At 44.9% G+C, this 27944-nt stretch overlaps 3 protein-coding genes across 4 annotated transcripts in view; 2 read left to right on the top strand and 1 right to left on the bottom strand.

The window, feature by feature from the left end:
- Nucleotides 1–10552, top strand: part of klhl28 (kelch like family member 28) — an 11902-nt gene extending 1350 nt beyond the window's left edge. The window contains exons 1-6 of one of the 2 annotated variants that reach the window (XM_083998193.1): nt 708–837; nt 1757–2017; nt 2109–2746; nt 3463–3906; nt 5977–6185; nt 6299–10552. In XM_083998193.1, coding sequence (XP_083854319.1) covers nt 1757–2017; nt 2109–2746; nt 3463–3906; nt 5977–6185; nt 6299–6462 — 1716 coding nt within the window. In that variant the 5' untranslated portion in view covers nt 708–837 and the 3' untranslated portion in view covers nt 6463–10552. Of the gene's footprint in view, nt 1–707; nt 838–1756; nt 2018–2108; nt 2747–3462; nt 3907–5976; nt 6186–6298 lie in introns of those variants that run through there. The other variant, XM_083998192.1, reaches the window with a different exon arrangement.
- A 205-nt stretch (nt 10553–10757) lies between these two features.
- dorip1 (dopamine receptor interacting protein 1) lies at nt 10758–14554 on the bottom strand. The gene is made up of 5 exons (XM_083999002.1): nt 14335–14554; nt 13573–14097; nt 12718–12807; nt 12495–12629; nt 10758–11790 (listed from the first exon to the last, which is right to left on the bottom strand). Exons 1-5 carry the CDS (start codon nt 14418–14420, stop codon nt 11607–11609), a joined length of 1020 nt encoding a protein of 339 aa, XP_083855128.1. The 5' UTR covers nt 14421–14554; the 3' UTR covers nt 10758–11606.
- Nucleotides 14555–14902: 348 nt separating this feature from the next.
- On the top strand, nt 14903–26595 carry mthfd1b (methylenetetrahydrofolate dehydrogenase (NADP+ dependent) 1b). Its single transcript, XM_083998190.1, has 28 exons — nt 14903–15076; nt 17124–17208; nt 17305–17364; nt 17471–17524; nt 17653–17789; nt 17892–17992; nt 18495–18631; nt 18771–18882; nt 18968–19095; nt 19524–19621; nt 19786–19959; nt 20101–20237; nt 20354–20400; nt 20490–20597; nt 20690–20764; nt 20916–21018; nt 21136–21212; nt 21608–21748; nt 21828–21896; nt 22144–22255; nt 22478–22617; nt 22794–22835; nt 23086–23186; nt 23788–23965; nt 24474–24581; nt 24708–24860; nt 25335–25441; nt 25538–26595. The coding sequence occupies exons 1-27, from the start codon at nt 15039–15041 to the stop codon at nt 25422–25424; spliced, it is 2805 nt and encodes a 934-aa protein (XP_083854316.1). The 5' UTR covers nt 14903–15038; the 3' UTR covers nt 25425–25441; nt 25538–26595.
- The last annotated feature ends 1349 nt before the right edge of the window (nt 26596–27944 follow it).

Genomic DNA, 27944 nt, shown 5'->3' on the forward strand with positions numbered 1-27944 from the left:
TCTCACTGAAGGCACCAAAACTATGAATGAACACATGTGGAATTAACAAAAAAGTGTGAAATAACTGAAAACACGTCTTTTCTTCTTTGTCTTCTCTTTCTTCTTTTCTTCTTCCTCTCCTTCTTCCTCCTCCTCCTCTATCTCTGCCCCCACCAATTCTAGTTTCTTCAAAGTGGCCACCCTTTGGTCTTATTACTGCTTTGCAAACTCTTGGCATTCTCTTGATGAGCTTCAAGAGGTGAACCTGACCTGAAAATGGTTTTCACTTCATAGGTGTGCCTTGTCGGGTTCATTAGTGGAATTTCAGTGAGAATCTACAATGTAAATAGTCATGAAAATAAAGGAAATGCATTGAGTGTGTCCAAACTTTTGACCCGTACTGTATATAAATAAAGTTGCGGGATGGCTATTTATTCCATGTATGTACTGTTTATAATTGCATTTTTAAATCACGATTAAGATTTGGTTTTCTTAATGAATCTTGTTTCGATGAAGGTCTGTGTGTAAATATATTTATTTTCCTCACTTTTTTAAATTTAATTTTTTTTTTATGGCCTGGCTGGTGCTAAGGAACATGAACATGTCTCCTTGTAAACATTTGTGAATGTGGTTTTATTTTGAAAGCAGCGGAAGTGGGTGTGCTGCTGTGGTAGCTCGTCAGTATAAGAGCCTGACGGCAGCTCGGAGGGAGGCTAGCTTAGGTTCGGTCGGCACTCGGTTGTTTTCCTGATAGCCGCCCGGGGTCCTCACTCGCTCGTCGCCGCTCAACTCCACCGCTGCAGAATCCCGTCAGCAACGTTACGGCGGCACACAGCAAGACAGGACCACAGGTTACAGGTTCGTCCTCCTCGGTCCGACGGTGTGGAAACGTTGTGTGACAGCGAGCTGTAACGTCACGTTTTGTGTCTGTCAGCCATGTTACTGTATATCAATCAATGATGCAGCTAGCCACAGTAACCGTGTTTATTTTTAGCTGCTAACCTGCGCTGACTGCAGTGCAACGAAACGGGGGGAGACTGGCGCCGTGTATTTGCTGGAGCGGAGCAATGTTGACAACACGACGGCGACATGAATGTTGATTATTGAATGTGATATATCCGTGGAAATGTGTCTGCAGGAGAAATAAATAAAAAAACAACAAGCTGTCGGTCGGGTCTCGGAGTGTGTTAGCGCACTAGCTGTCTGCTGATACGAGGCTAAAGAGGTTTGCTAGCGAGTTTTGATCTGGCCATGTTCTCCGTTCAGAAATCAAGCCAAGGCCCGAGTCAAACAACACAACATTTAACGGTATCGCTGCTCGATGTCATGAAGCATTAACGCTCAGCAGCGTTGAGACAGTTGTCGTGAGGGCTAACATGAAACACATATTGCTTTCTAGTCAGCGCAGTTGGTTAACTTTAAGCAGTCTTAGCATTGGATTAAAAGGAGATCATGCTTCTTTAGCTTTGGCTCGCAGCAGACCGCGAACACAACGGGTCGTAATGACTGTGTGTGTTAACTTCAAAACATCCCCTGACCGCATCACACCGCTCAGACATGTTTCCGACGCGTGCTCTCATTACGTCATGTTGCACAGGCCTGTGATGTGTTGTGTTGACTTTTCGAGCTTGTGGTCTCATGGACAAGATCACAACTGGCTGTGGTTTCTAGGATTCACAGCAGCATCACTGTTTGTTTGTCACAATGTCAGTTGATCATTAGTGAATCGGTGCACAGTATCAACACTGCTCTGATGTGTGGATCTCTCTGCCCTCAGATGGACCAGCAGGACCAGTCCTATATGTTTGCCAGTCTGACACGGCCTCACTCGGAGCAGCTGCTGCAAGGCCTCCAGCTCTTGCGGCAGGATCACGAACTATGTGACATTGTCCTGCGAGTGGGTGATGCCAAGATCCATGCCCACAAAGTAGTGCTGGCCAGCATCAGTCCTTACTTCAAGGCCATGTTCACGGGGAACCTGTCAGAAAAAGAGACCTCGGAGGTGGAATTCCAGTGCATCGATGAGACTGCCTTGCAGGTACGCTGGGAGCCGCCACCGATTAACTGCTGAAATGTGTGTTATTTTTTTCCCTTTCTGTGTATGTGATGCAGTTATCTCTCTCTTCCAGGCTATCGTCGAGTATGCCTACACTGGCACGGTGTTTATCTCACAGGAAACAGTGGAATCTCTGCTACCGGCTGCCAACTTACTCCAGGTTAAGCTTGTACTTAAGGAGTGCTGCTCCTTCTTAGAGAGTCAGCTGGATGCAGGGAACTGTATAGGCATCTCCCGCTTTGCAGAGACTTACGGCTGCCACGATCTGTGCCTGGCTGCCACCAAGTTCATCTGCGAGAACTTTGAGGAGGTCTGTCAAACGGAGGAGTTTTTCGAACTGACGAGGGCCGAGTTGGATGAGATAGTGTCCAACGACTGCCTTAAGGTGGTGACGGAGGAGACTGTGTTTTACGCCCTGGAGTCGTGGATCAAATACGACGTAACGGAGAGACAGCAGCACCTGGCTCAGCTGCTGCACTGTGTTCGCCTTCCACTCCTCAGCGTCAAATTCCTCACGCGCCTATATGAAGCCAACCACCTTATACGAGACGACCACGCATGCAAGCACCTGCTCAACGAGGCCCTCAAATATCACTTTATGCCCGAGCACAGACTTTCCTATCAGACTGTGCTGTCGGCACGGCCCAGGTGTGCTCCCAAGGTGCTGCTCGCGGTCGGAGGCAAGGCTGGACTGTTTGCCACCTTGGAGAGGTAATGATGATGATGATGAATGTATTCCCCACATTATGTTTTGTGATTTGAAGGGATGGTTCAACATTTTGGCAAATTGACCCATTGCCATAATCCCTATAGTCTTAGAAGTAGGTTTGTTACCTTTTAATTGTCGGTGCAAGCTATTTTTGGAACGGCGGAGCAGAGCCGTGAGCTGCTCAGAGCTACGCTGCAGAGGCTAATGGGATTTCTTGGTTTCCCCCATCAAATTCATCAAATACACAATCCAACAACTCCAAAACGCTCTGGTGGACAAGTTGTGACCTGCACATTCACCACATTATGAGATAATAACGGAACGTTACGAGACGAGTTGTTTTCGAGGTAAATTCATGCAAAACCACTGATGCACGTTACCGTCGGGGTCAGTTTTTCAGCAAGCAGTCTCTGCATTTGCCTCTCATAGCGTGGTGAATGTGCAGGTCACAACTTGTCCACCAGAGCGTTTTGGAGTTGTTGGTTTGTGTATTTGATGAGTTTGATGAGGGAAACCAAGAAATTCTATGAGCCTCCGTAGTGTAGCTCTGAGCAGCTCGTGGCTCTGTTCTAAAAATAGCTTGCACCAACAATTAAAGGTAATGAACCTACTCCTAAAACTATAGGGATTATGGAAACAGGCCAATTTGCCAAAATGTTGAACTATCCCTTTTAAAAACAAACAGACTTATTGGATGATGTCTTTCTTTCTCTTGCAGCATGGAGATGTATTTCCCTCAGACAGACTCGTGGATCGGACTCGCCCCGCTCAGTGTGCCACGTTACGAGTTCGGCGTAGCGGTGCTGGACCACAAGGTGTACGTGGTGGGAGGCATCGCCACGCACATGAGGCAGGGCATTAGCTACCGGAGGCACGAGAGCACAGTGGAGAGCTGGGACCCCGAAAGCAACACCTGGTCCTCGGTGGAGCGCATGGCCGAGTGCCGCAGCACCCTCGGGGTGGTGGTCCTGGCCGGAGAGCTGTACGCCCTGGGAGGCTACGACGGCCAGTATTACCTCCAGTCGGTGGAGAAATACGTCCCCAAGTTGAAGGAGTGGCAGCCGGTGGCGCCCATGACCAAGTCTCGCAGCTGCTTCGCCACCGCTGTGCTGGATGGGATGGTGTACGCTATCGGAGGCTACGGCCCAGCCCACATGAACAGGTAATACCGCTGAGAATGGTTATGATATTTGTCGTTGTAGCTGTTGAAAGACATGACACTTGCTGCGGGTTTTATTTTTTTAATACAGAGTACACACATTCTTTTTTTTTTTTTTTTTTTTTTTTTTTTAATGGAAAACAGGTGCAGATCAACATATGTCTGTCACTGCAGACAGGAAACATAAATGTATACAAGCTTACAGACATATTCAATAAACACATACACACATACTGTACACATACCAAGACATTTATTATATTTTCATTATTGCAAGAAAAAAAGGGTTCTGAAAACAAATAAAACATAAACTAGAAGGCAGGCAGGTAGGAAGGCAACTCAACAAATAACAGCATACATCCAGATATGAAAGGCAGTCCATTATTCGAGGCAAAATGTAAGGCCTTGCTCTAATACACTCTAGCTATATCAAGAATATCAATACATGGTCTGGCTGTTCCCTTTTGACATCGGTCTACCAAAACTGTCCCATTGTTCATTCGTCCTTCATGCAGCAACGTGCAAAAACTTTTTTTTTTGATGTAAGAACTGTGAATTGCAAAATAATGTACTCACAGGTTTAAAGATAGGTCACGTGACGTTTAATCACTTTATGTCGATCAGCATTTTAGCAAGACTGAGATTATTTCATATTATAGCAGCTCGGTCTCTTTTCCTTCAAGTCTAACCCGTTCCACTGAAATTTCAAAACACAGGGCGAAGCTTTCTTTGTATCTATGACATTTGATCCTAGTGAAAAACCTCAAGCCCCTTTCAGGCCTCCTAACCTGGCTTTCCCTCTCAGGGCCTTGTGACTTATTTAATAGAACTGGCGATCAAGTGAAGGATGTCAAGTGTTGTGGAGAAAATGCCCAGGAACCTGTGAATGAGTGAAGAGCAGTCGGAGTCGGAGGAGAGGTGGTTGCTGAAGTTTCATTCAGAGGTTGCCCGGCTGTTTGCTGCTAGTTAGACCTCTGTTGTTGCCGTGGATCTCCGGAGAGCAGCGTCTCTGTTGCTTGTTTCCCTGACTCCCGAAGCCCCTCAGGAGAATGTGTTTGGACAAAGAATCTTTGGGGACGATTTTTTTTTGTACCCCAGTGGTTTATATCTCTGCACACAGCAAAACAAGCCCAGACTGCCAGGGTACCAGTAACTCTGGTCAAACTCTGTAATTCACCGCTGCCAGTGCTGTCGTCAATACGAGATTCTCTCTTTGTGTGTGTGTGTGTGTGCTGTGTGTGTGGCTTCAAGTAAAGTCGGTAACACTTTATAATAACTACACACTATTAAGCATTAGTTAAGCATTAAATACTGAATTCATCATTTATGACTCATGAATACTCATAAACACAGTTAAAAATGTTTTACTCATAGGGTTTGGGTTGGGGTTTTTTAATGAAAGAGCCAATTAACTATGAACTGCATACACCTAACCAACCCTTTACATATGTTTACATTTTTCTTCAGTTTGTAGTTTCCGTGTGCTTTCAATATTCGCTTTGTGGAGCAAAACTGAACTGTCATATTATGTAGATATTCACTAGACTAGAGCAATAACTGGAGATCTATTGAGGAATTGCAGTGAGCTTTGAAACTTATCGGTTTACATTTTGAATTGTAATTTACTGAATCACATTTAATTAGTGTTAACCTAACTTGTTAGATTCATTCCTTATTTTATCTGTGATAAACGAACAACAAAACTTGATAATCCCAAAGACATAATAAACTTTTTCAGTATGTGAAGACTCATATCAGATGTCTATAGTTTCAATACTTGTAAGCAAAGCACACACTTACTTAGTGGTTGTATTATTTAATGGCCTGTGGTTTTTATGTAGTAAAAGTGCTGCTGTGAGTAGAGACTGTCTGAAAAGTCTTGTTGCTGCCTTCACAGATGTTCAGACATTAGAGTTCTGTACTGCACAGCTTGGTGCCGGGAAAAACATCCAAAACACTTAAAAAAAACAATGGACATAAAACCAAAACTATTTGTAATTTGGGTGAAGCGACTCTTTCATTCCACCACTGTGCGCGTTTTTTTGTTAATGTTACCGCATCTGTCCTGCACAGCGTGGAACGGTACGACCCCAGCAAGGACGCCTGGGAAATGGTAGCTCCCATGGCAGACAAGAGGATCAACTTCGGAGTGGGGGTCATGCTCGGGTTCATATTCGTGGTGGGTGGACACAACGGCGTGTCGCACCTGTCCAGCATCGAGAGGTATGACCCGCACCAGAACCAGTGGACAGCCTGCCGGCCAATGAACGAACCGCGCACAGGTCAGTTTACGACACGTCACACCTGCCAAGTACGGCATGATGATCAAATAAACTCTCGCTTCACAGGTTTCATTGTTGGTAAATATCTGGACCTTGTCTTGGTCGTCTCACAGGTGTGGGCTCTGCCATCGTGGACAACTACCTCTATGTGGTGGGAGGCCACTCCGGGTCGTCCTACCTGAACACTGTCCAGCGCTACGACCCCATCTCAGACAGCTGGTTGGACTCGAGCGGCATGATGTATTGCCGTTGTAACTTTGGTCTAACCGCCCTTTGACCCATGGCCCGGCCGGCCAGGACCCACTAAGAGAACTTAGACACAGAGACTTTTCTTTTTTGTTGTCTCCTCCTCCTTCCCCACATTCATCCTCCAGGTGCAGAGGAGCAACTGCACGGCCGACGGGAACGCCAGAGGAGCCGGAGCCGGAGCCTGCTGGCTGGCTGGATGGATGTGCCGGGCTGGCTGGCTGGCTGGCTGGCCGGCTGGAGGGGGACCACAGACGTGGCTGCAGAGATGAAGAGCTAAACAGCTGTGCGGACACGAAAGGAAGACGACGGGACGGCTGTTGTCACGGGCACAAGGAGACGACCGCTCTACTGCTGCTGGACCACAATGAGGACTCTGAGCCATTTCCCAGAGGATTGTGGGAGAAATCTTGTCACTTTTTTTTGTTTCAAAACTCTACGTGATGTTAGCAGACATTTGTTTTGTTTTCTTTCATGCCATTAACAATGTTTAACACTTAAATCTCTCTTTTTTTTTTCATTTCCCTGCTGCAACCAGAACCACGTGTTCAAAGTTTTTTTTTTCGTAGAACACCGCAGTTTGCTTGTGTATTTGTATGAATTTATGTGGTTGTTGGCCATGTAGTGTGTATGTCCGTGTGTATGCTCAAGGGGTACGTGCATGTCAGATAGGATTGTTTGTTTCGTTACGTGTTTGCGTGCAGAACCGATGCTCGGGCTCAGCGACACAGGAGCTCTGCATCGAAATCAGTGCTTCACAAAACAGAGAAAAGTTGGAATCTTTATATTTTCTCAAAAAGGGCTGCCTTTTTCTCTCTTGTAAATGGTCTAAATGAAATGTATAGATATGAATATATCCTCTAGTGCATTGCCTGTAAATGTTTTTCTGCACTGGGTCACTAGTGTGTGTGTGTGTGCGCGCGTGAATGCGTGTAGTTCAACTCCAAGGGTCGACTTAGAGATGAATGATCAATTCTCTTGAGAGTGTTTGCCACTAGTCTCTGCTTCACCCCTGGAGCCCTTGGAAAAAAAAAATTCCCCCATGTTCTAGCTTCTGTTACATCTTCCTGAGGTCAGGTCATGCACTTGCTACTCTTCACAATAGTTGAACTCGACCTTGGCCCTCTTCTCACCCTTTGGTCTGTACACAATACCAACTGGTGCTATATTTAGGATTCAGGATTCAGCTGTTTGTCTGTGTTGCCTCACACACAATTAGGCCAACCTCTGTTTGGCCTCTGCGTTATTACCGCGTTAGGTGTTTCATCGTTTGATTTATGTGCATTTAGATGCGTAAAAATCGAAATTGCCCCCAACCATGCAATAAAAATAACGTTTCACTGAAAGGGAAGCCTGTGGTACAGCCACAAACTTCTGTCCTCATATTTTCCTAAAACTCTAAAAAAAAAAAAAAAAAATTGGCACTGTGTTTTTTTTTTTTCTTTCTATTTTTCATTTAAATGATGTCTGTTTCTCCACGCTGGCCCTGGTGCAGGATATGAGCATGCTTTGCCATTGTCTCAATTTCCGGCACAGCGTCCGTCTCTTAGCTGCGTCTCTCCAGCCAGTGATCGGGTCTGACACCTGGTCTTTTGCGCTCGCCAGCACACCACCAAACACGTGATCCCCAATGTGGCCAAGTCTTGCTTGCAAGCTCAGGTTTGAGGTGATCCGTTCCCAGCATCGTGTAAAGTGCCAACTCATGGGCATTCCCCCCTGTTAGTCCCCACCCTTAGTGCTAGAAAACATGTTTCCTGTGTGCCACAATCAAACACTTTCTCCTCATCCCTATTGCCGATGTAATAGCATTATATTCTTCCATACTGTCATATGGAGGTGGATGATAAAGCACCAAGGGCTGCGCTAGCCAACTCAGGCCACGTTGTCACTGTCACCGGTCCTGTGTCCTGGGAGAGAAACCAGACTAGTGGACTCCTGAGTGCTCCCCTGGGTGTGTTTGACCCCCAGGCTGGCTAAAGGTGTTGCTCTGGGCAGATTTAAAGGGATAGTTCAACATTTTGGCAAATTGGCCCATTGCCGTAATCCCTATAGTTTTAGGAGTAGGTTTGTTGCCTTTAATTGTCGGTGCAAGCTGTTTTTAGAACGGCGGAGCAGAGCCGCGAGCTGCTCCGAGCTACGCTACGGAGGCTCATGGGATTTCTTGGTTTCCATCTTCAAACTCATCAAACACACAATCCAACAACTCCAAAACGCTCTGGTGGACAAGTTGTGACCTGCACATTCACCACGCTATGAGATAATAATGGAAAGTTACGAGTCTCTGCATTTGCCTGTAAAACAACTCTGTCTCGTAACATTCCGTTATTATCTCATAGCGTGGTGAATGTGCAGGTCACAACTTGTCCACCAGAGCGTTTTGGAGTTGTTGGATTGTGTATTTGATGAGTTTGATGAGGGAAACCAAGAAATCCCATGAGCCTCCGTAGCGTAGCTCTGAGCAGCTCGCGGCTCTGCTCTGCCGCTCTAAAAATAGCTTGCACCTACAATTAAAGGTAACAAACCTATTTGAACTGACGGACTTGACAAGCAGTAGCACAGAAATAGAGGGGGCACCAGACTAGGAAAAGGCTAGGTGTGGTGTGTGTCTTGTCGAGTCGCCGTTCATGTTCCAGCGTAGTTTGAGTTGCTTTGTGCACCGACGTTTGCACAGACGTGGAAACTTAAACCGAGCTCTGCATTGCACTTACCAAACTATTTGATACATATTGTAATTTGTACATATGTTTTTTTGATTTTGGCTGATGGCATTTAGATAATGCAATAAGACTTCTGTTCCCTGTGTGGATGATTTTATGTTTTGTGTTTGTCTCTTAAAAAAAAAAAAAAAAGCCAAGGCATTTCATATTGCTGTAACAGAACCCCACATGGCATGTCTGTTGATTCACACTGTCGGCCAGCGATGCGGACGTCTAATCAGAATGGTTACCACTGACTTCGCCTCATCCCACCAGACATCTTGTGTTGTGTTGTTTTGTTGTGCATGCTGGTTCATTTTTTACAAGGCGTATATACAGTATATATTTACCTAGGCTCACAATTGATTTGTTAGTGGCCAAACTGATTCATACACCTTCAAGAAAATTCAGACTGATTTTCCAGCCACATAGAGGTCTTGTAAACACTAGACAGGATGTGCTCTTCCACTTTGCTCTAGTACTCTAAACCTGATGTGTTAGACATAGAACTTTAAAGACATCTATCTGCCTTGCATTTGGCCCAGGGTGTCACTGGTGAAACTTATGAGTTTGTTGCACATTGTTCACATCGTCATACAGAGTACTTTCCTTTTGATTTCACTTTATTTTGAAAGGGTCACACATTAAGAAACCCAATCTGTATTCTTGCAAATGTCATTTCATTTTAGAAAGATGTGAATGAGTTTGTTTTTTTCAAGTTTTTTTTGTTCTCGTATTTATAATTTGTATTGTTCATGTCCTGTAACCTGATTTTTCTGTTTTTTCTGTCTAATGTAATTCATAGTCACTTTACCGTAGCCACGGCACTAATCACGCAGGCGTAATTATGTGCTGCTGCCAAGATTCATCCACCATCAACGTTGTTGTCTAACGTCATGATTTCTGATGTGTATATTAACTACTTTTACTGAGTTTTTGGCGAGAGGCTGATGAAAATCTGCAAACGTGAATCTGCAAAAGGAAGGGATGTTGAAATTGAGTTTGTACGCATTTTTATTATGGCCTAACCAATGTCATGTTTTTTGCCACCACTCTCACCAAAGTGCTTGTTCCAAGAGAGCAGAGGGACGACTAACACCTGGTCTACGACGGCCTGCCACTCTTTAATGTTTGTGTCTGAGAGAAAGAGAGAGAGAAAATCCTTTGAAACTGATGTCAATGTTAGCCAAATGACCACTCTGCTTCTTTTACATTTCCCATCGTGTGTCTGGAGTAAGGTGACGATCTTGAATTTTCTATCCTGTGGATTAATACTGGAAGTATAAGATAACCTTAGGTGTAGAGACAGTAGCTTTTCACATTTGATCATGTTTTGATTGAAGACATTTTACATACATTTTAGTCTGTTTGTGTGGTGCAGTTGTACCCAGTTTAAAATAAATGCCTGCCTTAAAAGGTAGTCTGCTTTTATGTGGCTCTTGTTATATCCATCTCTGCCATTCATACGCATTAACAAAAAATCACACAAAATCGATGCAGATGTATGCCAAAAATATTTGTATTTGCATTTTAAAGACAGTGTGCATAGGAAGACAGCCATTGGAAACGAATACTGGAGGATCAAGGATTTATGCTCAACAGGATTCACTGTCACAGACTTTCCTGGGCAGAGGCACTGTGTGATACCAGTAATTCTTGGAAAACAAAGTAAAAACATGTAAAGGTACATAGAGACCGCAGTGTGTGCTGAGCTAATGCTAAAATACTTGAATTCACTTCATCAATATAAACATGTTGCCAGCTTAGTGGCCTGGAAGCCAAACACATAATTAAATCATCAACATTTATATGATTTAAGATCTTTGCATTTTAACATTCACTCGTTCGATCATTGTAAAAAAAAAAAAAAATTAAGTAAGTGACCTGACATGTTTGGTTGTTTCTGACTCTCACACAACAATGGATTGTGTAAAAAGCACCAATTCCGTTTTAGGAAGGGGCTGATGCGCATAAATGTAAAGTCAAACAGCTACAGTCAATGTCATTGGAGAATGCACGCTCAAAGTGTGATGCATTATAACCATCTTATCGGTCTCCTCTGTGTGGCAGGAAATGCACACTAAGAGCATTACTCACTATAGACTGACACTGATATGATCATTTAGGCACATCAACCCAGAACTATTATAGTCCATTAGATTCTTGGATTCCAAGTATGCTCCCCCTAAAAGAAGAGTAATCATCATTTTGCACAGGAAGCTTTCTGCAAGCATTCAGGTAAAATGGAACACGTGTCAATCGACACTGACACAGCAAAACAGGAAGCAAGTGCTGACAGGAATTCAATAAAAAAGGGGTTATGATGTGATAAGCAGAGGAATACGGTTACAGTACTGTAATGCTATCCATGAGATCATGGCAAAAATAATCAGAGGCAGGTCAGATGAATGCTTTCCGTCTTGTGCTTGGTGTGGACTGCTGCTCGTCCTCCGTCATGTCCACCTGAGATAAGGCCGGTTCACTTGTCGGAGGCGCGGATGTAGACCAGAGAGGACAGCAGCAGGAGCTCTGGTGGCTTGTGTAACAGGATCAGATTGTCGCTCCTCAGCCCGTCATAGTGCATCCAGCAGCCGTCTATCTGGAAGGCTGCGGAGTAGTGATGCTCCTCCTTGTTGAAGAGTGTGGCGCCCTCTAGTAAGTACCTGCAAAGACAAGAGCTCTTTACCACATACAGTACTGTCCAGGAAATAGTGCAGAGCAGTGAGGGGAAACATGTTTTCTCTGTGGTCTAGGAACAAATAGGTTTCAAGGGCAATAATTTAACAATTAACATATTTTTTCTCCTTTTTTCCTCTTAATGTGACATAAAAACATTAAATTGGCTAATGAGTAGATACTGAGAGCTGGATGTTTGAGTTCTCTCTAACAAAATGACCTTGAGGTTGTGCTTTAATTAGCAGGAGCTTTAATTAGCTCTTTTTAAACAGAGCATCTTTCAGCTGAGGAATATTTCCAAAATTAGCTTTGTTTTCCTGTCCTGATGTAGAGACAGTCATGTTGCGTTGCTTAGACTTCACACACTTTCTTGCTATTTATAACTTTTCAAATTCTACTGATTTTGTTGGATAATTATAATTTATGCTCTAGTCCAGAGGAATCCTACATAATAAACATGCATAGGAGCTTTAGGTAATAACATATTTTCCTGTCATCTAATCAAATGACCAGCTACTACTGTTGTTTGTCTGTCTTCTGTGTCTCTAAAAATGGTTTTATATCCCTTTATAAATGCTGGGGATGTGCCTTTGTGCCAAAGCCATAAAACTGCAGGTCAGTGCAGTGGAGGCTCATATGACGGTGGGTTGCACCACAGTGTGGCCAGAGCACGCCACTGTAGGTGTCCTACCTGCGCTGACAGAGAGCCAGGTGGTAAGGGACATAGGACAGCTCCTCTGACTTCCACTGCTGCATGTTGAGAATGACGAAGGGTGGGGGTCCATGGCAGAAAACCCTCTGAGAGAACTCCCTCAGACCATCACACCTGTTACCAAAAGATAATCATTTTATCAAGGAAGTGGAAAAAGACCAAAGTGGATTACAGGACGAGGAACGTCGTCCTCATGTCTCACCCTAGTTCTGAGCAGAGCAGGAGCTTGGGGCAGAAGAACTTGTCCACGGCCGACTGAATAGGGTCTCTGTGAGGCAGCTCGTGAGGAGGACTGGAGGTAAAATGTGAGAAATTAAAGTTACATTAACCATCAATCAACACTACACTCATCAGCTCGTTCAAAGACAGTTAAGGGTAGGTGGGGCAGCAATGCATGGATGTAAGGAGATTATTACTTTAATGTAGTAAGTCAGTGAGTGAAAATGAAGCCCTGTTTATGATTAGCAGACCTATACTGTATGTAGCACAATGTGTTGTAGTAGCAGGCATAAGCGAAGGCATAAGCGAACTAAGCACCTATGAGCAATTCACTTGTGTGTAACTTTTGTCAACCTCACCTGTCAAAAACCCTGAATTGTTGTTGTTGCTGTTTATGTGAAACCCAAAATAAAAAGCAGATGATGAGTTTGCAGTAAATACATTGTCTATTGGTTAATTGTGTTACTTTTAGTTGGCCTGGATAACATTCACTATCCCACTTAGTGTTTTGGTACCATTTCAGATTAAAATCCATAGATGGGTTAAAAACATGCCAGGCTAGGATGATGATTCGTAATGATAGATTACAAAAATGAAATAAGTGTAAAGTAGGTGTGTAAATGATCAATAATCAGTGTTATTGGCAGTAGTAGAGGGCCCCCCATAATTTTTTGCTTTGGGCCCCGTGCAGACTCGGGCCGGCCCTGTGTAGTAGTAGTATGTACAGCAGCCACCCCGCATCTCTGCCTATATCAAGAGACTGACAACAGGAAGAAGTTGCCTTCAGCACACGTTGCAGCATCAGGACATCTCATTGCCTGTGTGCACTGCAGTATACCTGATGTTGATGGTGGTCTTGATGAACTCCTGGAAGCGGGCTGGGCAGCTCCAGTTGGTGCACAGGCTCTCCTGTATGGTGGACATGAGGTTCTCCAGGTTCTCCGTGAAGTTGTCGTGCTCGTTACCGAACAGGTCGATCTCCAGGGCGGCCTGGTAGATTTCTGAGCGGTACTGTCTTTTGGACATCCTGTCCCAGATCCACAGCATCTTCACTGTGGTGTAATCGCAGGAGTCCATCAGGTAGAGGAAATACTCCACAAACTGCCTGCCCAGGAAGACGGCCAGCTCCCTGGGGAAGCCCTGGTTGTCCCGCAGGATCACGTACAGGATCATGAGGAAGCCATCGATGGTGCAGGTGTTCTTCAGGTTGATCTTGACGTACAGCGGGGTGCATGATATGGCCTTCCGCCCTGCCTTGATGGTAAAGACGCCACCCCATGGGAGCACGGGCCTCCAGAAGGAGCGGTCCTCTTCGTCATTGTTGTTGATGGAGGCACGGATTTCCTCAAACAGAGTCTTAGACCTAAAGAGACGTCATGCATGTGAGTTAGCAGAAGGAGATGGGCTGTGTGGATGTGGAGTGGGACGGCGGTTTTGGCATAAACGTAAACAGACGCTGTGTGCAAGTAGCTGCACGTCACGTTGAGTTAGCCTACTACAGCGACAAAACAAGCTCCGCAGTGATGCGTTCGGGGGGCAGACAGAGAACAAAGTCTGTCGGTTTTAACATATAACGAATAACCAGCTGCTGTCCACTCACCTCTCGAAGTGGAGGCTGTTGTCTGCGTTAGAAACTCTCGTGTGCAGGTCCTCGGTGGCGTTCAAAACACTGAATCTACTCTCCATAGCTCTCCGTGTCTCCTCATGTCTTACATCGCACTGGAGGCCAGGTGAGGTGAGTGGGGTGTTTTCTAGCACTTTCTAAAGACTGTCTGAAGATGACACCTTCCCAGCGGTCTCACGCAGCGGCGGCCGTCAGGTTTGGCCCATACAAACACTGCTGTGGTTTTTCTTTTTGACGGATAATCACAGGGGTGTGTGGTGTAAACACGGTGCTGCCCCCTCCTGCTTCACGGCGTACACGTCCTGCCTCTCACGCGCCCCGCCCCACCCCCTGTGTGGGTGGTTCAGTCGAACGTTGAACCCTATTGGTCAACGGCTTCTTCTAGCGTGTTAACGCGGATATCTGATTGGCCGTGAGACCGGACTGTTCCCGCCCCCCGCCGCTGTCCCTCCTACTAGTGCTACGTCAGACGCTATTCCTGAAAGTTATTACGCGGCTTTTTGGCGGCAGCGCTGCACCTGTGAATGGGAGCTACGCCGACGCCTACGCTTACGACGCGCTGAGAACAAACTAAAGTTTTTGGAAGTCCTCACCGCGCTCCTCTGTCAGGAGAGTGTGCAGGAGAAGCAGCAGCAGCAGCCCACAGCAGCTCACACAGCACTGACTTCACGGCTCTGAAGATGTCCGCTCAAATCATCAGTGGGAAGGAGGTTTCAGCGTAAGTATCTACATTTATCCTCCACGTTAATGCATGCACAGCACGAGAGACAGATAGATAGGTGTTAGTAACGTGTCTGTGTGCTGGCTAACTACGCAGCTAACTAGCCACCAGTTACAGTAACTTCATGGCCAAAGTTACAGGTCACATGGGATCACGGTCACCAACTATTCCTGTGTTTAAGCCCAGGTCTACGTGCAGCTGTACTGAGCTGACAACAGAAAGTGATTTCACTGTTAAGTTTGATGTAGTAATAGGTGGTGCTGTGCTGGCCACGTGAATGAAGTGTGCCAGCAGTTGTCACAGATGTTGGTGTTAAACCATCCGAGAACTCAGACTGGACTTGCAGACCTTGCAGACCTGGTTCCTGACAGCATGTGGGTCTGCAGAGTGTGTGGTTTGTCAGAGTCCTAACAAGATGATGATCCATGAATCAAAAACAATGGACTGAATGGTTGTAAACGCTGCAGTATTATGTAACAGTGTGTGTGTTAGGGGGAGGTTGATATGATCTTTGCCCTGCTGCTCCAGTGATTTCATAAAAAAGTGAGCCTGACGCAGACCTGTGAAACTTATCAACCCCAAACTAATATTTTATTTACCCTTATTTTTAATATTACAGTTCAATTTGCAACTCATTTCAATATGTTTCTCATAGTTCAAAGTTTGGCTGAATGCAAACTGCTGATTGCTTTATTACTGCCTCAGAGACAGAACTGTCCCTTTACCTTAAAAGTCCTGGATGTGTAGTTGCATGTGCCTGTCACAAGACATGGCAGCCTGCACCCTGTTAGCAGCCCCTCACACTACTCATTAGTTCAATTATTTGATGCAACACCATTAGTCTGTGCAGTGCAGCCTCTCTGTAGCATGACAAAGCTGACGTACCATGGACTGTACTGGACAAGTGAACTTTTACAGACTGACGCAAGCTCCTTCTTTCATGAAATGTAGTTGAGAGGATTATGGCACTGGTTGATCAGTGACCAGGAATTCTTTTATCGGCTGTCGTTGCGATAAGGACTCTTGTTATGTTACAATATGCAGTAATGATTAGTTTTCATGACATTTGTCATCTCTCCCAGACGAATGAAGCAACATGGTGCAGTTTGGGTGGAAAATAATGAACAAACTTTTAATAATAGATCTGTATTTTGTATTGTTTAGCAGTAAACCATTTCAAATGTGTATTGTTTCTTTATTTCTTTGCACCATAGTATAAAAAGCAAAGATAGTTGCCTTTGCAGATTATCACTGAATAGACTGATGCTTTTTGGTTATGGAAAATATATTTTTAAGTATAAATCTCTACTCTGTGAAAGATCACTGGGTCAAATAGCATTACTTGAAAGGAAGTTCAAATTGGTGTCACTGCATTGTGTCACGCACACATAATCACTCCCGTAGTGTGTTTCATCATCCTTGCAGATGAAGTTCATGTGATGCTCAAAAGGTGCTGTGTTTTAATCCAGATAGAGTAGGTTAGAGTTTTAAACATGATCACCAGTCCATCATTGAGCTTTTTGTCTAACAGTAACTCTCATTCAGTTGAGTTGATATGAAAGGTCCACAAAAAAATATTCAGTGTTGATAACGGATATTAAAGATTTAAAAATAAAATAGATTTGAATAGCTGCAAATTGATTCCCAAGGTCCACCTACCTTTGTATCTGCTCCTTTGATTGATCCAGTTGACTGTGTTGTTGATTGATGAGATCAGCTACAAGTGAAACAAACGATTGGATTCTGTCCCCCAGTCTCCTGACTCCAGTAAATTAATAAAGACCAAGATAAGACGCATCTCTTGAAGTGAGGTCTATCTGATGTCCTGGTTTTGCCTCTGCCAGGATCCATGGCAGCCAGGGACTGAAAAATGATCTCAACACAAGATAACCAGATGGCCCGTGTTGTAACCAGTCAGAGGAATGGGAATGGGTTATGTTATGTTTGTGGCTTTAGTGCCATATGGTCCTTAAACCTTCTGTTTTATGATGCTCCAACACAGTTACAGCTCAGAGGGATTTATTCAGTATCTTTTGTTTCTCAGGCAGGTGAGGGGGCGTCTGAAGAAGGATGTGGAGCAGATGAAGCTTCAGGACCCCAACTTCAGACCTGGGCTGGTGGTCTTACAGGTAAGTGCAAGCATGATGGGATTCTTCCTCCGTCTGTATGGCAGAAGGCCTCTTCCTTCATACAGGCAGCCAGAGTAACACCACATGTCTCTGCAGGTTGGAGACCGTGATGATTCAAATTTGTACATCAGCATGAAGTTGAAGGCAGCAGCAGAGGTAACCAGACGTTTGCACGCAATATGTATAATTATACTTGTATTATACGTGGTAGTAGGTAGTACGTGTGGTTGACCCTGAGTCTCTGATTGTTTTTTGAATGCAGATTGGAATTAATGCCACACATATGAGACTTCCCAAGACGGCAACAGAGGAAGAGGTGAGGACTTTTATTCATCTGTATATAGAGTTAAACATCCATCATCTGATTTTTGTCCTAGTGCAAACAGCTTCATGTGCACCTGAGACTGTAAAGGTTTGTCTCTCTCTCTCTCTCTCTGTCTGTAGGTTCTTCACAGTATCACAGAGGTGAACGAGAACTCGTCCATCCACGGCCTCATCGTGCAGCTGCCTTTAGACTCCATTCACAAGATGGACACAGAGAAGGTCACCAACGCCGTGGCCCCAGAGAAAGATGTGGACGGGTAAGACCATGTGTGAACTCGCCTCTCAATGTTTTTTGATCTGTAGACATTAATTTATCATGATATTTAATGTTTTCTTGTGTGTTCTGGTGCTTTTGCTAGGCTAACCAGCATAAATGCAGGGAAGCTGTCTCGCGGGGACCTGGGCGACTGCTTCATCCCCTGCACGCCCAACGGCTGCATGGAGCTGATCAGTCAGACTGGTAAGCACAGACAGTAACACTTTAAAAGAAAGAACAAGAATTGGAACTGATCGGGGTGTGGTATAGCTCAGTGGGTTGAGCAGGCGGCCCATACAGAGGCCCTTTGCTGCATGTCATTCCCCTCTCTCTGTCTCCCCATTTACTGTCTCTCTCCAACTTTCCTGTCCATTAAAGGGATAGTTCAACATTTTGGCAAATTGGCCCATTGCCATAATCCCTGTAGTTTTAGGAGTAGGTTTGTTACCTTTAATTGTCAGTGCAAGCTATTTATAGAATGGCGAAGCAGAGCCATGAGCTGCTCAGAGCTACACTACGGAGGCTAATGGAATTTCTTGGTTTAACCAGCCTACTTCTAAAACTATAGGGATTATGGCAATGGGCCAATTTGCTAAAATGTTGAACTATCCCTTTAAAGGCATAAAAGCCCCCCCAAAAATACTTAAAAAAAAAGAATTGATCATGATCTCTCTGAAGGACTGACAGATTGACTGCCTCTCTGCAGGTGTGTCTGTGGCAGGGAAGAAGGCGGTTGTGCTCGGCCGCAGTAAGATCGTCGGCGCTCCGATGCACGACCTGCTGCTGTGGAACCACGCCACCGTCACCACCTGCCACTCTAAAACTGCTGATCTGCCTGGAGAGGTACGAGAACAGCACCCTCAGTGGGGGTGTGTCTCACAGCATCAGAGAGGCTTTACCTGAAAAATGTACAAAACATCACAGAATCAGTGTTTAACACGATCTGATGCTGATTTTACACTCCGTTGGTCTCGTTGTCCAGGTGGGGAAGGCAGACATCCTGGTGGTCGGCATCGGTAAAGCAGAGATGGTGAAAGGAGAGTGGATCAAGAAGGGAGCGGTGGTCATCGACTGCGGCATCAACCACATTCCAGGTCCGACTACGTCTGAGGTTTCTCAGTCCGCTGGTGTCACGGCACACCTGAGTCGTAACTGAACATTTCACTCTGTGTGTTTCAGATGAGACTAAAGCCAGCGGGAAGCGGGTGGTGGGTGACGTCCACTACGCCTCAGCTAAGGAGCAGGCTGGGTTCATCACCCCTGTGCCTGGCGGTGTTGGGCCTATGACTGTGGCCATGCTGATGGCGGTAAGGTCATGAAGCACACCCTATGTCAGTGGTTCTCAAAGTGGGGTCCGGGGACCCCCAGGGGTCCTTGAGAGGGTTAAAAGGGGGTCCCCAACTTTTTCTCAAAGTTTTACCCCAGAAATATTACATTTTTTCCCAGAAATGTCTTGAAAATCTTTCCAAAAATTCATGCCATTGGCAGTAATTTGAACGTACACTGACCAAAAAAGGAACATTATTCAGTCTCGGAACAAATATTGTGTATTTCTGGTGTTTGTTTCAAAGTTTTGTCCAATGGGGGGTCCGTGGTCTAATTTGTGTCGGTTTAGGGGTCCTTGATGTAAAAAGGTTTGAGAACCACTGCTCTATGTGACCATCAAAACATGTTGTAATATTTATTCAACCAGCTTTGTCAGTGTTACTAATACAGTGTGTGTGTGTGCGTGTAGAACACAGTGCTGAGTGCAAAGCGCTTCCTGGAAGGACATCAACCAGGGAAGTGGAGCATTTCTTACACCAAACTCAACCTGCAGAAGCCAGTGCCAAGGTTTGTGTCCTCATGTCCCCGTCCTCTCAGTCATGTGCGTCTTTAACCGTCCCACAGTGGCTGCAGTGTTTGTTAAATTCAATAAACCGCATGAAACAGGAGTCTGCTGAAAACCCTGAATTCTTTTGCTCAGATTTTGTGTGTTGTCTTTGTTGCTCCATCAGTGACATCGTCATCTCTCGCTCCTGCGTGCCCAAACCCATCGACCGTATGGCTAAAGAGGTGGGCCTGCTCTCTGACGAGGTGGAGCTCTATGGCAAGACTAAGGCCAAGGTCCAGCTGAATATCATCAAACGCCTGCAGAGCCAACCAGATGGCAAATATGTGGTGGTCACTGGGTACGTTGTCCACTCTCCACTCTACTGAACCCATTGTTTTTCCTTTCATTTTTCTATCTAGTAATAAGCAGTAAAAAAACTCACACATGAATCTGCTCCAGATACATTCTGACATCTGCTGCTTATATTTTCTGTCTGTAGCATCACACCCACTCCTCTGGGTGAGGGGAAGAGCACCACCACCATCGGCCTGGTGCAGGCCCTGGGGGCCCACATGAACGTCAACGTGTTTGCGTGTGTCCGACAGCCCTCTCAGGGGCCCACATTTGGGATCAAAGGTGAACTTTGGAATAATGTACACTCAGTAAGAGGCTGTAGGTCACAAGCTGTTGAAATGTACATTTTAGAGTCCTGCACTGGTTCATGTGTCTGTACTTCTGTCTTCTGTCTGCAGGTGGTGCTGCAGGAGGTGGATACTCTCAAGTCATTCCAATGGAGGAGGTAGATTTGAAGTTAGAAACTATGCTGATTGCATGAAAATGGAAATGGAAATACAGAATTAAATTCAATCTGTTCTTTTTTAAATTTAGTTCAACCTGCATCTCACTGGTGACATTCACGCCATCACAGCCGCCAACAACTTGGTGGCTGCTGCCATCGATGCCCGCATGTTCCACGAGGCCACACAGTCTGACAAGGTGGGTTCACCCTTTATATCAGTTTTTTTGTTTGAAAAAACAAAACAAAACATTATCAGATTCTAACTGTTGTGTGTGTCTCTCTCTCATAGGCTCTGTACAACCGCTTGGTGCCACTCAGTGGAGGACAGAGGAAGTTCTCCCCCGTCCAGATCAACAGACTGAAAGTAAGTGAATACATACACATTATTTTCCCTGTCCCTGCATTTCCTGTCAGTCTCTGCTGCCTTATCAAAAAAAGACACAAAAAATCACACTGGAAAATGTTCAACCGAATAAAATGAGCCTTTAACATCAACATTTTCTGTGTTATTATAGAGACTGGGCATCGATAAGACTGATCCTTCCACTCTGACTGAAGAGGAGATCACTCGTTTCGCCCGCCTGGACATCGAGCCGAGCTCCGTCACCTGGCATAGAGGTATGGACAGTCCTCCTGTCTCTTCATGTCTTGTGCCTCAGTGTGTCTGCTGTGTATTGGCTCCAGCCTTATGTACAACTCATATAACATTCATATGGTCTTTGTGTCCCACCTCAGTGTTGGATACAAATGATCGATTCCTGAGGAAGATCACCATCGGCCAGTCTCCAACTGAAAAAGGATACACCAGAGAGGTGAAAAGAAATAATAGATCATTTATTCTTTTCTTTTTTTTATATTGCCAATGCCTACTGTATCTAGTTGATGGTTAGTTGTCTTGGTTTCTTATACATTTTTATGTATTCTCGTCTTTAAACGTTTTTACGTGTTTTGTTTTGTTTTTTTTTACTTATCTGTAGAATTCTGCACTTTATCAGTAGGTCTTTTTTGTACCACTGCTAGCACGAATTAATAAATCAAATCACATTCAGCAAGTCTCACTATTATTAACTTTGCTGCCTCCCAGTGGTAGCACTGTGACAAACTGAAGCTCAGATAGGAGATTCTGCACTTTTGATCGCAGAGCCAAGACGAAAAAATAAAAATTGTTGATTGTTACTGACGAGGAGACTTTGTCTTTGTCCTCCAGGCCCAGTTCGACATCACCGTGGCCAGTGAGATCATGGCGGTGCTGGCTCTCACCAGCAGCCTGCAGGATATGCGTCTGCGTCTCGCCAAGATGGTGGTGGCCACCAGCCGCAGCGGACAGCCCATCACCACAGAGGACCTGGTCAGTGTCCCACGGTCCTCCTCATAGCATCAGCATCAGTGGAACGAGGCTGCTCTAATGTGCTGTTTTTACTTCTCAGGGTGTGTGCGGGGCTCTAACTGTGCTGATGAAAGACGCGGTGAAGCCAAACCTGATGCAGACTCTGGAGGTTGGTGAAACACAGTGTACACACACATGTACACACACTAACCTGTACAGAGTTTCATGGTAGCATCTTTGAGGAACAGATGGTTTTACAGTTTCTAATTTTCTGTCGATTTCTAAATATGATTCTGAAGGTTATTGTTGTTGGTTTTTAAGTGGTTCTATTGATTCTTTTGCTAAATTATTTGGGATTTAAACTTGTTTGTGTGGACAGTACCTTGAGTTTTGTATCACATACATCCCATCCTCAGGGAACCCCTGTGTTTGTCCATGCGGGGCCCTTCGCCAACATTGCCCATGGCAACTCCTCCATCCTGGCTGATAAAATAGCTCTGAAGCTGGTTGGGCCTGAGGGCTTTGTGGGTAAGTGAGTAAATGGCTGATTTATAGTCGCTGCTTTTAGTAATATAAACATTATTCTGCCTGACCCAGAACAGCACTGCTGCTCCAGCTGTGGATGCTTTGTTTATATTGTTTTACACATGTTTACTGTACACATATTATATTGCAGTCAGACTTTATTCTGTATTCTCCACATCTGTTGCTCTTCTCTTCATCTCACACCCTGTCAATCATCTCCAACAGTGACTGAGGCTGGTTTCGGTGCCGACATCGGCATGGAGAAGTTCTTCAACATCAAGTGCCGCTACTCAGGCCTGAGGCCTCATGTGGTGGTCCTGGTGGCTACTGTCCGAGCCCTAAAGATGCACGGAGGTGGACCAACGGTGAGTTTGCTTATGTTTTGCAAAAGTGGAGTAGGTAAAAAAAAAAGAGAAAGAAAAATATTTTTTGTATATATTTTTTTGTGTTCATGTTATTGGCTTCGCAATAAAAGCTCATGCTTATGTAAAATACAGTGTCAGTTATTTGAAGTAAAACGCTCCATATATCTTTTGTTCAGGTCACTGCTGGGATGCCACTGCCAAAGGAATATGTGGAGGAGGTAAAGCCAAATGTTGTTTCCTTTAAATGATAATGTGTTGCCGAGCTGCAGATGAACATACTGTATATGGAGCCTGAACCTCAGCTGCTCACTGGGTTAATCACATATCAGCATGCAGTTCATTTTCAAAAGCTGTCTGTAAACACTTAATATCCTTCACATATCGTACATTTGTGTGACCCGAGATTTGATGTTAACGGTTTGCTGGTAGATTTACTGAAGTGTGTTTGTTGTTTGTGTGTCTGTGTAGAACCTTGAGCTTCTGGAGAAAGGCTGCAGCAACATGAGGAAACAGATTGAGAACGCACAGCACTTTGGTGTGCCTGTGGTGGTGGCTGTCAATGCTTTCAAGTGAGTCATGCATGGTGATCTGTTGGAAACAAAAGCCTAAAATGGTATTTATATTATTTATATTTCACTTAAAGTTGCAGAAATTCATATTTGCATAATATTAATGGATTTGCCACACTATCAACCAACCCAGGAGTCTCAACCATGATGAAACTTTTATTAACTTTTTGTGCCATAACTATACTATTTCCATTTATCACATTTGAGCGTTGTTTGTAGCTGCTGAGCATCAAATAGCTTAAACAGAAAGAGAGGGAGACTTTTGGGCTTGGATCCATCAGAACCTCCAGCATTGTTCATATCTGCTGAATGTGTAGGCAGCTGCTGACATGTCAATAACCTCATGAGGTCAAGCATGACATTGTTTACAGCTTGTTTTTGCTGCCCCCAAGTGGTCAAAAATGAATTATTACAGGCTTTTAAAGCAGGAATGACGTGAATGAGTGAAGCTTCTTTCCTTCCTTCCTTTCTCATATCAAGAAATGATGACCTTGCTTGAGGCAGAGAGGTTTTGTGTCAGTGAGGAGATTAGCAGCGTGTTACTTATTGTTGACATGGAGGAAACATTCGTCATGCCTCTGCTGTGCTGACCCTCCTGCAGGAACGACACCGAGGCCGAGCTGGACTTGGTGTGCAGCGTGGCTAAAGCTGCAGGAGCCTTTGACGCCGTGCGGTGCTCCCACTGGGCCGAGGGCGGAGCCGGAGCCGTGGCCCTGGGTAAAGCCGTCCAGAGGGCCTCCGAGGCCCCCAACCATTTTAAGTTCCTCTATGATTTGGAGGTATGGGCCCAAAGCTTAACTGCTTAAAGGTGTACAGAAAAGAAAATTGAATTTGAGCCCACTCTGGGTCATAAAATTAGTGTAATAACTCATCTTTCAGACGATGTAGGCCAAACTTTGTGCAAAATTCTATTTTTGAGTAAATCCGGGATGAAAGTGTGGTATTTTTTTTCGCATTGGATAATGCAGGCGCCATTCAAACGTCTGAGACACACACACACACACCCAAGCTTTGAATATCCCGTCCGCTCGATAACGACCAATCAAATTTGTTTTCCAACTCGCGTTGCAGCTCGTGACAACTCGGCGTGACAAACTGCCATTTCTGTACACCTTTAATTGTATTCCACTGCTCAGATAGAAACAGTATTTCAATTGAATTAGTATCAAACGTGTATGTTGTTATTGTTTTTCACTTATACAGGTATTGAAAATATGCACATTTTGGTTTGCAGACATGTCCAGTAAAGGGCGACACTGACACTATGTATTTCTGATTCCACTTCAGCTCCCTATTGCTGACAAGATTCGAATAATTGCCCAGAAGATCTACGGAGCGGATGATATTGAGCTTCTCCCAGAGGCCCAGCGCAAGGTGGAGCTCTACACCAAACAGGTCAGCAACCGTCTGCGTTTGTGTTGTTGTTGCGTGTCAGAGCTCTGTTGTCGGTGTCAGCCAGCAGCAGAGAGGCTTTAATCAGATGGAGACTGAATGGGCCTTTGTGTCGTCTTTTGCCCCCAGGGTTTCGGCGGTTTGCCAATCTGCATGGCCAAGACTCACCTGTCGCTCTCACATGAGGCAGACAAGAAGGGTGTGCCCAAAGGGTTCGTCCTGCCAGTCCGAGACATCCGAGCCAGCGTGGGCGCTGGATTTCTCTTCCCACTGGTTGGCACGGTAAGCTCACATTCGCACGGAACAAACGGCGCCTCACGCACGCTGCCAGGTTTGGCCCAGATTTGTGTCTGGGAAACACTCGTAACACAGGGAGGCACCATCTTTTTACATGAATCAGCCTCTCTCATGGAGCTGGGTCCTACTCAACTGTCTGAATCTTTTCATTTAAATAACAAACAAATCACATGACCTCACACACCAAAGACACTGTGTACTTACTGTGTAGTGTAGAGGGTAAGTGGTGAATCCATAAACTTGGAAAATATAACAATTACGTTTCTGAAATTTTCCAGTTGCTGTGTTACTGTCAACTAGCAAACTGTTTAACCCAGCATGACAGTCCAAGTGATGGTGTTATTCTTCATTAATCAGCACTTTTCAAGCTTGACACAAAAGTTGCATTGTGTGACAAAGAGTGTATGAGGACAGTGACCGGTCAGATGTTCTTTGACAGTGTCTGTCTCTTTCTCCCAGATGCCCACCATCCCTGGTCTGCCCACCAGGCCTTGTTTCTATGACATTGACCTAGACCCTGAGACCGAGCAGGTCAATGGACTGTTCTAAGTCAGGACTGTGCCATGGTACGGAGGCGAGGGAAGATGCACGTGTATGAATCACATCCAGACGTCGGTGGTCACAGATCATACATTAATATTGCTCTGTCCTCTCTTTCTCAGTGTACAGTTGTGGCCCTCCCTTACTGAGCCCTAATGAAATGTGATGGACTAATGACTGGAAGTGCCTCGAGCTCGTCTGCTGGTGCTTCTTCTTTGTTGTTTTTCACTCAGACACTGACATCTGTAAATAATTGATTTGACTTTGCCCAGAGGGCGGCTGATGGGCGAATCAAGGAGCTTAATAAATCGCAGAACCATTAATTCCCCAGAGATGGAAAATCTGTGACAGACATTTTATAAGAGGAAAGTGTCTTTAGTTAGTTACTATGTCCACTGCACATAATCAAGCCCTACTTCTGTTTCCACTTTCTAAAACTTCAAATGACTATAATGAACAAGGCTCAAAAGTGTCTTGTATAAACTAGTTGTGTGTGTTTTGTATGCACCACACCAGCGTCATCTCCTCCAGGCTGCTGTTTTCAAAAAGTCAAAAAACAAAAATAATGGCACCTTATAAAATGTTTGATAATTTTTGTGTTAAGTTTTCTGGTTGTAGCCTTCACCCCCCTCTCTTGAATGCCATATGTCAGGAACTGCTCAATGGAATCACTTCAGATTTGACACAAACATTCGGGCTTGGGCTTCACAATGATGTGATATTTTTGGGTGGTCTAAGGTTAAAGTTCAAGGTCATTGTGACCTTATACTATATGTGTTTGGCAGCCAAGAATTCCTACACACTAATGACACAACTTGAATTCAAAACTTCACTGTGACATCAAACACTGTAACTCAGGACAGAAGATTAGGGCTGCAGCTCTCTATCGGCTCTATCAGTTATTTCTGTAATCGATCAATCGACTAGTTCTTTAATTAGTTGAGTAATCGAGTAAGGTATTTTGCCTTTTTTAAATAGCAATAGTAAAAGTGATCGGGACAAAAAAGACATGTCTGTGAAAATTAACAGTCAATTATTGTGATGTACTGATGTGCCTACTAAATATATCTGTATATTTGTTCATTTCAATCTCTGATCTTACTAACCCCTGATATTTGGATGTCTGGTAGGCCGACTCACTCAACAAAACACTAATAAAAACAACGCAGTGTGAATGAAATTAATGCAGCAGCGTTTTATTTAGTTTCATTGAGCTAAAGTTAGGGACATCATAACTATCCATCAATATTGACTCACCTTCTTAAGCTGGTGAGAGGGGGGCGGGGGGGCAGGGGCAGGGAGAGAGTTCAGCATCCTGACAGCCTGATGTATGAAGCTGTTCCACAGTCTGGAGGCTCCGGTACAGGAGACTGAACAGGGGAGTGGGGGGGGGACGGGCTAGAGTCAGCAGCAATGCTGAGACGGGAGGGGAAGGTGGGGAAGAGGGAGGGGAGTGGGGTGCTGATGATCTTGCCGGCCGCTTCACTATGCGCTGTACCACAGAATGATGCTTTCTGTGTTGCCTTGGTAACATGGTCATGATGGGGCCGGGGGCTGTGGGGCACACGCTCTCCTGAGTTAGTGGAGGCAGCTGAGCCTTCTTCATCAGGGAGGTGTCGCTGGTGGTCCAGGAAGGGTCCTTGGTGATGGGGCATTTTTTTGTGATGTTCACCCTCAGGAATCTGGCGCTGCTGACTCTACACAGTAAAATTGCTAATGGTCAGTGTGTCTGTGGGTGTGTGTGTGTGGGGGGGTGTACAGGGTAGGGCCTAACCTGAAGTCAACAACCATCTCCTTCATCTTCTCCATGTTGAGAAGGAGACTCTTGTCCTTACACCAACTGGCTACAGCTCACCTCTCTCCTGTAGTTAGTGTAATCGCTGTTGCTAATGAGGCCAACCACAGTCGTGTCATCTGCAAACCTGATAAGTGGTCCGTGCTGAACCTCAATGTGCGCTCATGGGTCAGCAGCATGAGGAGGAATAGATGATGGGATAGGAACACATGTCACTCATTTGGCCAAAGATTATTTGCCTAAGTAAACGGGGATGTCATTAGTCTGGCTCATACTCACCTTTCTCCTCCACAGATCACAGCAGCAGCTCAAGTGGTAAACACAGAAAAATAAATACAGTTAAGATTAGTGAGACAGACAAAAAATATTCAAGTTACTAAACATGTTTACACAACACGAATGTCTACATCTACATCTTATAGACTGGGTCACTTCCCATCCATGTCAGAGGCTCATACTCACTTTCACTGTCCATGGTGAACAGCAGCAGCTCAGGGGGCAGTCAGAGGGAAAGAAATAATGGTTAGCGAGACAGACCAGTAACTGATAAATACTTGATATTATATGAATAAACTGGCAAATACACATTAGTATGTATGTATAGACGGCAATAACATAGTTTATAGCTAATGTAGCACATTCTTTCCAAGTCTGGTGCTCATACTCACTTTGTCTGTCCTCAGTGAAGAGCAGCAGCTCAGGAGGCAGAGTGGGAGGAAAACAAATACTGGTTT

The sequence above is a fragment of the Trachurus trachurus genome (assembly GCF_905171665.1).
Source record: "Trachurus trachurus genome assembly, chromosome: 22".
NCBI lineage: Eukaryota > Metazoa > Chordata > Actinopteri > Carangiformes > Carangidae > Trachurus > Trachurus trachurus.